The 13,838-nt window shown below is 36.3% G+C and overlaps 4 protein-coding genes across 8 annotated transcripts; 1 reads left to right on the top strand and 3 right to left on the bottom strand.

Moving 5' to 3' along the window:
* The first annotated feature begins 1,495 nt into the window (after positions 1–1,495).
* On the top strand, positions 1,496–2,800 carry LOC140838078 (transcription factor MYB30-like). The gene is made up of 3 exons (XM_073204166.1): positions 1,496–1,720; positions 1,818–1,947; positions 2,161–2,800. The coding sequence occupies exons 1-3, from the start codon at positions 1,588–1,590 to the stop codon at positions 2,600–2,602; spliced, it is 705 nt and encodes a 234-aa protein (XP_073060267.1). The 5' UTR covers positions 1,496–1,587; the 3' UTR covers positions 2,603–2,800.
* Positions 2,801–4,882: 2,082 nt separating this feature from the next.
* LOC140838077 (uncharacterized) lies at positions 4,883–5,716 on the bottom strand. The gene is made up of 2 exons (XM_073204165.1): positions 5,411–5,716; positions 4,883–5,332 (listed from the first exon to the last, which is right to left on the bottom strand). The coding sequence occupies exons 1-2, from the start codon at positions 5,593–5,595 to the stop codon at positions 5,008–5,010; spliced, it is 510 nt and encodes a 169-aa protein (XP_073060266.1). The 5' UTR covers positions 5,596–5,716; the 3' UTR covers positions 4,883–5,007.
* A 544-nt stretch (positions 5,717–6,260) lies between these two features.
* LOC140840206 (nuclear intron maturase 4, mitochondrial) lies at positions 6,261–10,658 on the bottom strand. Of its 5 annotated transcripts, none has more exons than XM_073207412.1 (5): positions 10,479–10,658; positions 10,286–10,376; positions 9,815–9,925; positions 9,168–9,359; positions 6,261–8,803 (listed from the first exon to the last, which is right to left on the bottom strand). In XM_073207412.1, exons 4-5 carry the CDS (start codon positions 9,241–9,243, stop codon positions 6,381–6,383), a joined length of 2,499 nt encoding a protein of 832 aa, XP_073063513.1. In that variant the 5' UTR covers positions 9,244–9,359; positions 9,815–9,925; positions 10,286–10,376; positions 10,479–10,658; the 3' UTR covers positions 6,261–6,380. The 5 variants fall into 5 exon arrangements, with proteins under 5 accessions (XP_073063513.1, XP_073063510.1, XP_073063514.1 ...); XM_073207409.1 differs by having other exon boundaries at positions 9,815–9,899; XM_073207413.1 differs by having other exon boundaries at positions 9,815–9,899; positions 10,286–10,368.
* A 639-nt stretch (positions 10,659–11,297) lies between these two features.
* On the bottom strand, positions 11,298–13,101 carry LOC140840207 (11S globulin seed storage protein 1-like). Its single transcript, XM_073207415.1, has 4 exons — positions 12,789–13,101; positions 12,450–12,709; positions 11,895–12,368; positions 11,298–11,818 (listed from the first exon to the last, which is right to left on the bottom strand). Exons 1-4 carry the CDS (start codon positions 13,075–13,077, stop codon positions 11,417–11,419), a joined length of 1,425 nt encoding a protein of 474 aa, XP_073063516.1. The 5' UTR covers positions 13,078–13,101; the 3' UTR covers positions 11,298–11,416.
* Between the last annotated feature and the right edge of the window lie 737 nt (positions 13,102–13,838).

The raw sequence follows: 13,838 nt of genomic DNA, 5'->3' as shown, positions 1-13,838 counted from the left end.
TTCTTCGATACAGACTCTATTTTGGCTGCCCAGTGCCAACTGTCCTTGTCCACGTGCACCTGTCCATGATACTACTGAGAATTGTAGTAAATTGTCCTTTAATTATTTTTGTTGATAAATTATTTTTTTTTGGTTATTTATTTTATATATAAAAAATTGAACGTAGTCAAAAGTTCTAAAAAGTATGATAAAATGTCATGATTAAGCTTCAACTTTACATAAGAATAAATAATTTAAGAGAAATTATATAAATTTTCAAGTTATCATACATATATAATAAGAGTCTCAAAATTATAAATCATGTGGAGTTAGTCAAATGGGATCCTTCAATCGCAAATAAAAGAAGGGTTCCAGAAAAAAGTTTATTTCACATATTTAGCTTTTTTTTTTGTTTAGATTTTTATATTTTTAAATATTTGATGCTTAGAATAAATTTATATTGTTTTACTTAAATTTTATTTAAAAAAATAGATATTTATCACCGTTTTTGGTTTTTTCACATTTAATGTGGTCAACCTTATTATTTTTGTGTTTTTTTAGTACATTCTTTTGTAGTACATTAATTTGTATTTTTTTTACTATTTTAGTTTTATCACCAGAAATTTCTATAAGACGTCAATAAATACTAACACGACACCAAATAAAGTAAATTGATTGATACATTCAAAGAAACCCTTCAAAATTTCAAATATTATGAAATTGAAATTTCTTCATCATAATATTAGTCCTGAAAATTTTAATTTTAGGAAATTAAGAATATAGTAGTAACTTAAATAATTAAATCACAATAATATATATATATATATATATATATATATATGTATATATATATATATCCTTATTTAACATTCAAATATGCATTTAAAATTTTATATTAAAAGCTTCTTTTTTTATTTGACGATCTAAAAGTTATAGAGATACTTTGTTAAGTAGTCGGTTGTCAACTCTCTTACAAAATGACTAAACTCGTGCCGACATATTTTCTTAATCCAAAGAACAAAAAAATATTTTAAATCCTTATATTTGCTGTGTCTGATAAAAAATAAAAACGAACTACGCAGTCAAGACACGTTAATTTTCTAGTGGCATCAAATATTAAAAATCTCAAATTGATAATTAATCTACCGATAAAAAAAAATAAATGGTTGTTCTTATATTTAAATAAATGAGGATGTTATTTTTTTTTATCTAATTTAAATTTATAAAAATAAATTTGAGAAATCTTGTCGTTAGAATCCTAACTACATTGTCTATATATAATAATAATAATAATAATAATAATAATTGGATATAAAATACTTTTAATAAAAAAAATACGGACGTAAAAAATGTTCACGTGCATCTTTGACCACTTGGTAATATATATCACTACTACTTCATTTTCCTGGAAATTCAGGGCCGCATGAAATTTCGAATTTTTCATCGTCATATTGATTCAATATCCACACTGTTTCGATATTCAAACATATATATAAACCACCATTGCTCTCTAATTTTTTCAATAATTTGCAGACTGTGCTTCAACTTCAAACTCATCCCAAAAGATAATAAGTAGTCTATATATATAAAAGTTGAATCTTGATCAAAATGGGTCGGGCTCCATGCTGTGAGAAAATGGGCTTGAAGAAGGGCCCGTGGACAGCAGAAGAAGACTTCATTCTCGTCGATTTCATCAATCGGCACGGCCATGGCAACTGGCGGACCCTTCCCAAACGAGCCGGTACTTGCCAGTCTCTGACTGAGTAAATATATTAAGATTATCGGTTTTTTGTTGTAAAATGGAGTCTGAATTCGTGGAACTGTTTGTTGAGCTGCAGGGATTTTGAGGTGTGGGAAGAGCTGCCGGCTTCGGTGGATGAATTACTTGCGTCCCGATATTAAGAGAGGGAATTTCACAAGGGAAGAAGAGGAAACGATCATTAGATTGCATCAAGAATTGGGGAACAAGTAAGAGTCTGCCTTTTCACATTAGCTTTAATTTAATTCTTTTCCACTGGGAAGAGTTGATCTTTTTTCCGTTCACATGCAGTATTTTATTAAAATATTCTTGATTTGGTTAAAATTATATATCTAACGTAATAATATGGAGAAATTTGTACTTGAATATACAATGGTGATCTTGGAATCTAACATGCATGTTACCATATCTCGACTCTGTAGATGGTCAGTAATGGCAGCAAAATTACCGGGCCGCACAGACAACGAAATAAAAAATGTTTGGCATACCCACTTGAAGAAAAGGGTCGCTAGAAATTCCCTGCCCGAGCCCGAACCCGACAATATCCCCATGTCCGAATTCGATCCCAAGTCGGACAGCGATTCAGCGCCGAATTCCCCGGCACATTCATCCAGCGATACCTCGTCGCTGACCACCACGTACACCGCTGCAGAATCTGGCCAAGATTACACTTCCGACAAGAACTTCCTGGAAATGGACGAGAGCTTCTGGTCGGAAGTCGACTTTTCTGTGAATGATTCGAGTAATGATTTGGAGGAGAATTTGTTTGGTGGGGATTTGAGCATGGATGGTGGCACGGATTTTTGGCTTGAATTGTTCAACAACGCAGAAGACATAATTACTGGATTGCCAGCATTTTTATGATTTTTAAGCATTTGCTGTTGTTAGATATTTCCTTTTCTTTTAGGATCAAGCTAGGTTTTCTGTTTCGAATTATACGTCCTTAAAGAAGTTATCAGTCAAGCTGTGTGATTGTTTAAGCACATCAAGAATTTTTAGTTCACGTGGGAGGATTGATAGGATCCTAAACATGTTTAGAGAGCCGAATAAGTACTTTAAAAAATTTTATGATTAAAAGAGCTACAATAGCTTTTTTTGAAATATTCACAAAATAAATCGAGCACCGAGAAATTAAATATTCAAATTTATGTCTAAAATTATGTGGAAGAAACTCAAAATAATTCCTCTAAAAAATGATTAATCATTTTGTAAAACATTTTAAAATATGCAAGTTGAAGTAATAAAAGCTTAGAGAAATCATTATGTATCACATTAAAGCTTGTTGTTTAATCTTCACTGGATCATTGGTAGAAACTTCCCTTGAAGGGACAGTGAAATTAAGTTCTAAAAGATTAGCCCTATAACGGCATCAAAGTGTTGTAGTTATGATCTTAAAAATGATATAACAATAGATATAAGAACATGATCGTTTAGAAAAGTTATGTAATGTTTTTAACATTAAAATGATCTTATTTGACTTTCTTATTACCTTTTGTTATTGGGCTGGCGGCTAAACTTTCGGAGCGGTCTGACCTCTTCTCTTGGTTATAATTCTTGATTCGCCGGATTCTGAGAAACATGATAGACATGAAAGTTTTAGCCCTTTAATTTATCTTTCCAAAGAATTAAGAATCACAATTTTAGTCCATTGACTTGTATTTTTTCAATTTTAATTTTTTTTTATCTAAGTGTTGACATGACATCAGACACGTCAGGAATATCGATCCCCACGTTGATATTTTCCGATATAATTTCAAATCTTCCGACGCCATGTCAACATTAAGTCGAAAAAGAACTAAAATTGAACCAAGAAAATGCAAATTATTGTACTAAGATTGTGAATTAGCTGATAACAAAACAAAAAAAAATGAAAAACCTGAGTTACGTTGTCAAAAATATATGCGATAATCTACATCATAAAGGCACAAAATCAATTTAGAATTTTTTTTTAAAAAAGAATAAGTGAAATGAAAACAACAAACCAAAACTTCATCTTAAACATCAAAATAATAATAGAAAATCATTGAGACAGTTAAATAACTTGATAAAAGACGTAGTTTTTATCCATAACTATTCCGTTTTATGAACAGAGACGACACAAGCGCAATCTTTGATCCATCATTTGTTTGATGCAATTCAATGTATGCACACAATATAATGCTATACCATAATTTTATAATCTCTATAATATAATGTTACACGGTCATTTCTTATGTAATGTCTTGAGGCTGAAAAATTCTTTTCATACCATTCTATCCTCAAATAGGATGAATCGATATGTCTGGAAAAGACCTGTCTGCTCGGTCGGGGTCGGGATAACTAATCAAACAGAGAGACCCTATTGTATGTCTAGCGTATTTGTACAACTTTCATTGTATGATATAATTTTGATTTACGGATAAAAAAGAAAGAAAGACTACATCTATACACATGATTTTGTTGCAAGTTGATGTATTTTGAGAGGAATAGATACAGCGTCGGGCCGTGTTGGCAAGGTGCCGTTGCTTGTTGCATTAGGAACCTTGGCTCTATTAAGGGTGCAGAAATGGCTGGTATTAGGTGTGGGATCATTGTTCAATTCCTGATGACGATAGGAGCCTGGAGAGAGTTGTTTCTCTTAAAATACGATCTTTGCTGGATTCTGATGCTTTCTTTCAATTCAACATGTAAGATCGGTCAACAGAGCGGCACACCTTTTAGTTCACCAGGTAACTGTGTTGTTACCTTCAAATTTCTTTCCCGATTGGATCCAAAATCAAGACTTGTTAGTCCTAATTTAACGAAACTTGTTGTTCAAAATAAAAATAAATTAAAATCTTGAGGCGAGATATGACACGTGGAAAAAAAGGTTAATATTTAATGTTAATATCACTCCTCTTAGTCCGAATAATTTCTCATTATTGCAAGCCTTCTAGGGAACCTAAGATAAGTGATAGAGGATTAGGGCAACCGAAAGTACTACTCCGATTGAATAACTATTTATAAGCACGATGTTTTAAATAGTAGATCGGATTGAGAGTGACTTCTTCTTCTGCTGTCTATTTTGTTATATTCATCGTTTTATCAAAATATATAAATCTCGAGTCTCGACAGAATAACTTGTTGAAATGGTGCTAGACTGATTCTCATCATCGCAAAACAAAAAATAGCGTAAAATCACAATGGAAACTAACCCTTGATTCTTGAAGATAAGTAGTTCATTAAAGTGTGAAGAATTTTCACATACATTGATTTTCAGCTATCTATCAACACAAAGTTCAAATAACTAGTCAACCACAATTCTCGTTAGCTTGCATGAACTTCTGAGCTTGAAGAGCGGCGGCTTCTTCCGAGACCAATCCCTGGATCAGCAGAGTCTTCACTTCCCAGGCCGCGTAGGGATACCCTTTCCTGGCGTAGGAATTTAGTAGCGCCGCCGTGGATTGCTTCAGCAGCGCCGCGAAAACGTTGTCCCCGTCGTCGTTTCTCGAAGCGGCTTCCAGCAGCGTGAGGTCGTACCTGTATCGCTCGTACGCCAACGAGCTGAAAACATTCGAAATCGTAGATGTCTGAGGCACCATTTTCGGCCACGTTTCCCTCCTGCTGCTCCAATACCTGTTAAAACTCGGGACTTAATATCACATACACGATTAAATCAATACCCAGAAATTTAACAGCAAGATTTTGTCCTACTGGGGAGTGCATCTTCCTCGAGTTCTAGCGTAGAGAAACCCCGGCATTTGGTGTCCAACTCTTGCTTCGGTGAGAGCTAAAGCACCGAAGAGAAGAGCAAAGACAAGACGAAGGATTCGACGGCGAAACTTTACCTTCTGAGCACTACTCCGCTCCATTAAGTTACAACAAAAACCAACCAACATTCTTGAACGTGCAGAGCTAGGTGGTGCTGGTATCCGAGGGAGGAGTGTTACGGGTTCCGAGGTATGTTGTTTGATTCGATGTGTGTGTGGGTGTGTCAGTTGCCTCGTGACCCCTGAGTTGTCCATTTTCATTGCCTTTATCTTTTCTTCCTCGAAACTGTCGTTTTCACGGACTGATCTGTCCTTCCTTTACTCTTTTCTTTAATGCAGCCATCAGGATCATCTTGGTATTTGGGATGGACAATTTTGGTCTAGCCGTTGTATTCTTTTTTAAAAAAAATCGTGGCTTTTCTTTGAGTTGATCGAATGATATGATTGAAAATCGAAATCTAGTCGAATTCAAAAGTTTAGTTTTTTTAAAAAAAAAAAAATTTCAAAAGTTTAGTTTAAAACGAGCTACAATTCAAATTTTAGTTAAATCGATACTTCTCATTTTGGTTTAAATAAAATTTATTATGCGGTGAAAAAAAATTAATTTTACTTTGTTTTCGATACATCTACTCCACTGATTCATATTTTAAACATAATGTTAATCCCTTGAACTTCTAAAAAAATCAACGACGGTAATATTTGTAGTTGAATTTGATGTCATATGAATCATATCCAATATCTACATAAGCTTGCATGTCATATTCAATAGAGATTTTGCAAAAAAATTAATGATATTTAGTTGATTTATATTAATTAAACACACAGAGAAATCATATAAAAAAACTGGATACAGAATAAACTACCAACTCTTATCCCTAAACAACAAAAGAAAAATCTGCTCACATTAGCCTTTATCATCTCCAAGCACCAAAATCTATTGCTTGCAGTGATATGTCACCAAGAAACAAATCCTTTAAATGTTGTTTACACAATCCAAGTTTCCTCCTATGTAAAGCGGGATGGATAGAGCTCGAAAAACCGGTCTTCCATCCTGGAAACTTTTGTCTTTCCATGATATGAAGTCTATAAATATGTGAAACCGCAGTAGAGCAGCCGATGACGAAACAGTTACAAGGTCGTGATGGGCTCACCATTCTGGCTAAAGACACCAAACATAAACCACTATAGTTTATTCCATATGTTACGGCACCATCAAGTGTAGATTCTTGTGATGCTAATTCGTTGTTCGTTTCCTCGAGCTCAATCTCTTGAGTCGAGGGAATTCTGCTTAGTGATAAATCAAACTTCTTCTCTATCTCGGTCTCATGGATCCTATATTTCGCTGCCAGTGTTCGGATGCATGACAATCTTACTTGATTGGAAATCATGAGCTTCACTTCATCATAGTTGTCACACTCTCTGTACCATCTTAGCCAACGTCGAACTATCCCTGAAAACCAATCGATGATTTGATCATGATCAAGTACTATTAGCAAATGACAAGTGCGAGCATATCCTTCTCTATTAGTCAATCCGTATCGAAAGAGACGCTTCTTTATGAAGTTAGTTGGAGCAAGAGTTTTTAAAATGAAAACACGATCCGGAGAAGAACTGGAACCAGATAATAGAGCAAGTGTTGAAGCTGTTTCCAAAGATATATACTCTTTGGCACGTTTTTGAAATTGATGATAAGAATCTCTTAGTTCCTGGGGAAGAGCCGGTTCAACAATGTGCTTAGCTAAGATAATTTCTTCATTCTCCGCATTTGCAGCATTTGCATCTTGCATCCATATTTTTAACAATACTTTGTACCAGTGATCAGTTTTCATACCAGATTTACGGTGTGAGGAGATTTGATTCAAAATCGAGGTACTGTCAGCTAATTGCTTGATCTCTGACTCTTTAACTTTCTTCAGTCCATGAGCTAGCCATTTCCTCCCAATCCTGATAGTCCCCATATCCCAACACTCCCGTTTCTGCTCTGAAAATAACTTCACTTTTTCTTTCAATTTGTGAACAACTCGTACAGCAGAAGTCTCTTTCAGATCCCTTCTTATCAAAGTACCAAGAAACTTAACACCATGAGGATCAGAAGATGCTAAAAAATCATTTTGATTATCGACTTCCAGGTAAAGAGAATTCTTCAAGTATTTTTCAATCTCAGACTTGAAAGCAGTAGCAACTTCTTTGGGACCTGAAACGGCAAAAAAAATCTCATCCATGAAACGACAGCAATGTACCCGCACACCTGAGTTTTCCACAACAATTTTTTGTTGAACATGATCGCATTTCATCTGTCTCCTGAACCAGTGACGCAGCTTTGTAGATGCATGCTCTTCACTATGTGTTGAATCAAAAGCTTCATATCGCATTGACATCCTGAATATTTCACGGTCCAAAAGATCCAGATATATGTTCATCAATATCGGGGACAACACCCCCTCCTGCGGAAGACCATGTCCTTTAGGAAAATCCCCAAACTCCATATTGAGTACCCTTGCATCAAACATACTTCTGATTATAGAGAATAGCCTAGGGTCTTCAATTTTTTCCTCCATGGATGATATGAGTTTGGTGAGGATGGAATCATCAACTTTTTTCCTAATGTGTAGTGTGAACCACCAGTCAGGACAAGGTATGCCTTTGCTGATATATTTCAAAGCAGACAAATGACACCTACCACTTCGATAACCATGAGAAATCTTAGAAAAGTCAGGCCGATAAACAACTTCCAAGACTACTCTGATGGCTTCTTGAACAACCCTTAAGTAAAGTTTTGAGAAAACAAGTTCCTCTTTCTTTATCTTAGCCCCTTTAGTTGAGATTGAGTAAGTATTGGCCTCAACATCAAACTTTCCATGAACTAGATCTTTTGCCACGGATTCAAATGACAAGTTACCACTATCCACAACTAGATCCACATTAGATGTCACCTTTATGCAATCATAAGCATCCTTGAGAGTGTTTGGATCTGCAATCACTTTGGCAAGAAGGTCATGAAATTTCCCATTCATGTATTGTTCTTTTACCTTCTTCTTTATGCGCATCTCAAGGAATTTTTTCACCTCCAATCGGGTCTTTTTTGGTTTGGAATTTTGTTCAAGGACATTGTCAGATTCTTGAACCAAACAAGCTAAACTACTAGCCAGATTCATTTTCTCATTCTCGATATGATCTTTGTCATCCCCCACTCCTGTGAGTGCCGAACGAGAGGAACTCTTCCCCAAATTCTTAGCAAGATCTACTTTGTAAGTCCCTTCACTAGCGTCATTATATAAACCAAGAGCTTTCCGACTTGTATAAAATGTGGCAGGAAAATATCTTTCAATAGGCCTTCCTGTCATAGTTAAGCACAACTCGATCACAAGCAGTACTGGACAACAGATATGAGAAAAACTGCAAACATCACGATGATGATGACGACGGTGACGATGTAATATAAAAAATTAGAGGATCAGGTGCGGATTTTACTACCCATGTCTTTTCCGAATTGATTACAATATCCTATCTTTAGATTTAGGTGATTGACCTGTGTTTTTCATATTTATATGAAAATGGCAAACGTATTTAAAGAACACAATCTTGGGGTAAGGAGCTCTGAATTGAATTTTGCACTGCAGCAAATGACAACAAACACAGCATTTCTAAAGAATTTAAAAATGGATTGTTAGATTCAGTTAGCAGAAAGATGAGTGTTTTACCAATATTTGTCGCTGCTATCGACAAAATGATTCCAGAATGGTACATTAATTTCTGAACAACATCTTGTCTTAGCATTGCACAATGACTGCTAGAACATGTTAAGAAACCTTTTTTGCACTCTTTTTCCCATATGTTTCAGCAAGATTCAAATGTTCTGAAAAAATTGAGCATACTCAGCGCCATCCATCAATCTGGACAAACAGAATAAGAACATTAATAAAAATGAAATAGTTCTTAGCTGTTATGGATTCTACAGACATATTAACAAAAATGCGGAATGCATAAGAAAGGTAACTTTTGACCTACATGCATTTGGTCCACAGAATACGTTATTTTTACTGAACACATTACACTAAACAATCAAATATGAATCCGAAGCTAAATCAGAAGATGACATCAATTAATTTCATAAGAAAATACCCAAAATCAAATATCCATGAGATACGGTTAAATCAAAGGAAAAAAGTGGTGCAAATTAACTAATAACCAAACTTTGATGCATCATATATAATGTAAAAATGTTAAGACCAAAAGGTTCCAAGTGACTCTAGGAAGCAAACACCAAATAACAAGTAATGTACATCAGTTTTTGGAGAAAAAAAAAACACGAATTACTGAATTCGGTTTGTAGAGTTCAGAAATTTACCATGTTATCGTAACTAGTAGAACAGCTTAAAAAACCTTCACGCCGGCGTTTTTCTTTCCCGGTTCTTCAACAAGCTTCTAATTTGCTGAAAATTGTGAACGTTTACAGCACCTTCGATCAGTATGAAATAACACACACACCATAATTAAAGATAACGAAGTGTCTTTACTGTTAACAGTGTCACGGAGACTTATCATCAAACAAGTCGGATGCATATGTAAAACGAATACACGTTAAGGCAAGTCTGATTGTGCGAATTCCATATTCTTGGGTTTAAGACGTCGATTTTGAGATCGAAAATTTTGACTTTACAAAACGTTAAAAAGGGTCTATCCAAATTCCCCACTTGAAATACAAAACAAAGTTTCTGGTGCAAGGGAAATTTGTACCTCAAAATCCACAAAACTTTAATTGCAGAAATTTAATACTCAAAATACCCAATTTAATCACACAGAAGTCAGTAATTACTACCTTGATAGTAACTTTGTTGGAGGTGTAAGCTGAACTCCGCTGCCCATTATCAGTAACCGGTACAGTCAAATAAGGACCTGGAGCTAGGTCGCTGCACATTTACCAATTTCACAGGACAAAACGAGTTAACTCACCGTTAAAACACAACTTTCAGATTTTGGACTGAATTGATTAAGATAACATTTGCAATTACCTTAGAGATCAATTATATGGTTGTTTCCAGAGAAAACTCAACACGGACGCTAAATTTCGCCGGTTATGCGCAGCTTAAGCTCAGTTCTCCGGCAGTTTGCTGGAGAGTCCGATAAGTTACGTCATGGAGCGTCCGTCTGTGGGGCCGGGGGGTTACAGAGAAGACTTTGATATTATTGACGGACCCAAATACATATATAGATTCTTAATATTCTATATTAATCATTAGGGATGACCATTACCAGTAAAAATTCGAAGAGTGTGTTTTACGACGAATTAATCTTACACATATTAACTTACTCATATTCACATCACAGTAAAAAAAAATTTTAACATAAAAAATAATATATTTTTTTATAAATAACTCAAATAAAAAATTCGTTTCACAAATACAACTCATTTCTTCACATAAATTCGAAACGGAGATAGAGAGACATCTTCTATTTTTTTGAATTCCGGTTGAGGATTTTAAGGTTTTTTTATTTTTTAAAATCCTCGAAACTCTTCGGAAAAGAAATAATAATTATTAATGTTATTAATGAACATTTACTCATATTTATAATATAAAAAATAATATTTTTTGTGACACATAAAAAAATTCATCACATAAAGATAGAATATATATATTTGGATCAAAATTGAAATGAATCCGCAATTTTAGATGCGGGAACTGTGATAATAAATACTATATTTCTGTACGGTAACCCCAATCACCTTCGTAATTTTAATAGTAATAAGTATTTAAAAGTTTTATCATTCATATATATACGTCAAATGCATTATTGTTAAATTTCCAAAAAAAAAAAAACGAAAGGCAAAAAGCTAGAAAGCTCTTATTTCACGGTGGCCACCTCGTACGTAGTACATAAAATAGAAGACGACCGACCCCAGCTACCATTATTACAAACATTCTTGCTTTTTTTTCTTAATATATATAATCTATGCGGATGCAGCTCTTCCTCCTCTATAAGACCTTCCGCTTCCGCTGAAAATGAACGTCTCCTGCCGTGAAAGCTTCAGCTTCGCCGCCTCATCCTCGGACATTTGATACGCGTTGGCGATTACATCTACCGGCATCCCTCGTAAGGCCGAGGTACGGCCGCTCAGTGTGTTGATCATGGCGTTTTCGTTCGTGTTGAATGATACCCATTCAGCGCCTTCTTCTCCGGCCTGTTTCACCACCGCGAAGTTGTGAGGCACCACCACCACCTGCCCCTCCCGGAGTCGGTCGTCGAACACCGCTTGTCCACGGTGGTTCACTATCTGCATTCTTAACTCTCCACGGGTTATGTACACGATGTTATGCGCGTTCACGTACCAATGTGGCGCCATGATTGCATTCTGATATCAAAGAAAATTATGATCTTGAGGTTCGATAAAATGCTTATATATACAAATTTTAAGATAACGAAGTTACCTTGTGAAGAACTCCTCGGGCTGCGCTGAGCCGGAGGAAGCTGAGGATGGGGAGGGTCAGGCTGTTCACGGTGGAGTATCTCCCAGCACGTGGGTTGTATATATCAGAGCGTGCGGGATTGTCGATATTCTCCCTGAGCTTTGCAGTGCAGATAGTCTCCTCGAGCCCATTTTCACCGCCGTTATATAGCTCATCTCGTCCCTGCCCACGGCCGTATTCTTCTTCCGCGAATGGCGGCTTGATCACTTGGAGACCCTTTTCGACTCTAATGATCGGTCCTCTTGAATCATCCTCACTTCGGAGTTTTCTTGCTGTCTCTTGATCAACCCCGAATACTTCTGCCAATATCTCCACATCTAGACCCTGGAAAACGTTGCCGAACTCATGTTGGCCGCGTCTGCTTCCCCCATGCTCCTCTCCGTACCGCTGGTGCTTCTCTTGTGAACTTCCAGGGTTCCCCGCCAGGAAAAACGACTGCATGCATGTAAATATATAAATCAACATCCACAATTAGAGCTTCTGACTCACAGTTTAAATATTTGGAAGTATGCATACTCGTGGGTTCTGATCAAGCTGGTTAGCATTATTGGCATTATCTTGCAAAACAACAACCACAAGATCTTCATCGGCATTGTTGTAACACCAGTGCGGCGCCCCGGCAGGAAATGCGATAATGTCTCCCTTCTTGAAATGCCCGATTCTTTGATGGCGGTCCCGGAATCTATGCTCACCTCCTCCTCCTCCTCCTAGTGGTTGCTGCGAGGACTCAAAGGTTTCGGGGCATCCCGAAATCATAACCCCATAATACCCCTGGCCTGAAAAAACAAACATGCATGCATCAAGAAATACAACATAATATTATTATTCCTATAAGCCAGTTTTTGCTTAACGAACCTTGGACAACATAGGTCAGAATAGGGGAATTGTGATAAGCAGGTTGCATCATGCCTCTGGACTTGATTGTATGGCGGTGGAATGAGACACCAGCGCACTGGAATTCATCCTTGTTAAAATCCCAGAACTCACTGTATCCTCCTTCAGACTGGATGCGCTGTGTGGGCTCATGGGGAATGATTCTGTCGATCTGGCACTGATTCTGCTGCCAGCTGCTTCCTCGAAGAGCAAAACTGAAGCTGGAGAGCAGAAGAAAGGAGAGCATCGGAAGCAAGAATTTTGGAGCCATGATTTGTGGTATATGGGGAGAAGTGTGGGAGTGGGGGATTTAATAGAGGAGAAGGGTGGAGTTTGAGTAGACACATAGGCTGAGGGGTTTGCCATTTTGCAGTGTGCATGGGTAGTGTCCTCTGATGGCTTCCACATAAGGGTTTGTGGTGGGCAGGTGGCTTCCTTCTCAGGATAATATTTACGGAGGAGTGTTTTGAGTTTTGATGAGTTAACAAAAAATAATAATCCTGAATATATATATACATATATAAATATGGAATGGTGATTGCTTGGGAGACTTTAGATACAACTTGGACCATAAAATAATGTAGAGCCATAAAATGGGTCTGCGGTAACGGGTCAACGGGTTACGCGTTGGCTCGTTATTTGGATGGATATCAATCCGACGGACTTAACTAATTTTTAGTTATAATAAATAAGCTGAAGAATTTTTAGTTGTAACAGACTTGTTGAGGCGAGCTGACCCGTAATTCGTCACAACTCATCATTTGGCGAAACAAAACTAATCAGCACGATTATCCTAACTCATTTTTACAGCTATACGATCGTACGTGTAGCTACTCATTGTTAGTTTATTAATTAAACCTTTATAATCGGGTTAGTGGAATCGTATGATATTTAGAGAGTGAGGAAAGCAATTTAATGTATTCAAAGAAGGTAGAGATCGAATCTTTTAACAAAATGTATTGTTGGGCTTCGTAAATTAGGATAGATTTAGTTTAATTTCCTTGCCTTAAAAGAGTAAATTTTAAATTAATC

This window comes from Primulina eburnea, chromosome 8 (genome assembly GCF_022965805.1).
Source record: "Primulina eburnea isolate SZY01 chromosome 8, ASM2296580v1, whole genome shotgun sequence".
Taxonomy (NCBI): Eukaryota; Viridiplantae; Streptophyta; class Magnoliopsida; order Lamiales; family Gesneriaceae; genus Primulina; species Primulina eburnea.
This window is presented reverse-complemented; position numbering and strand designations above follow the sequence as displayed.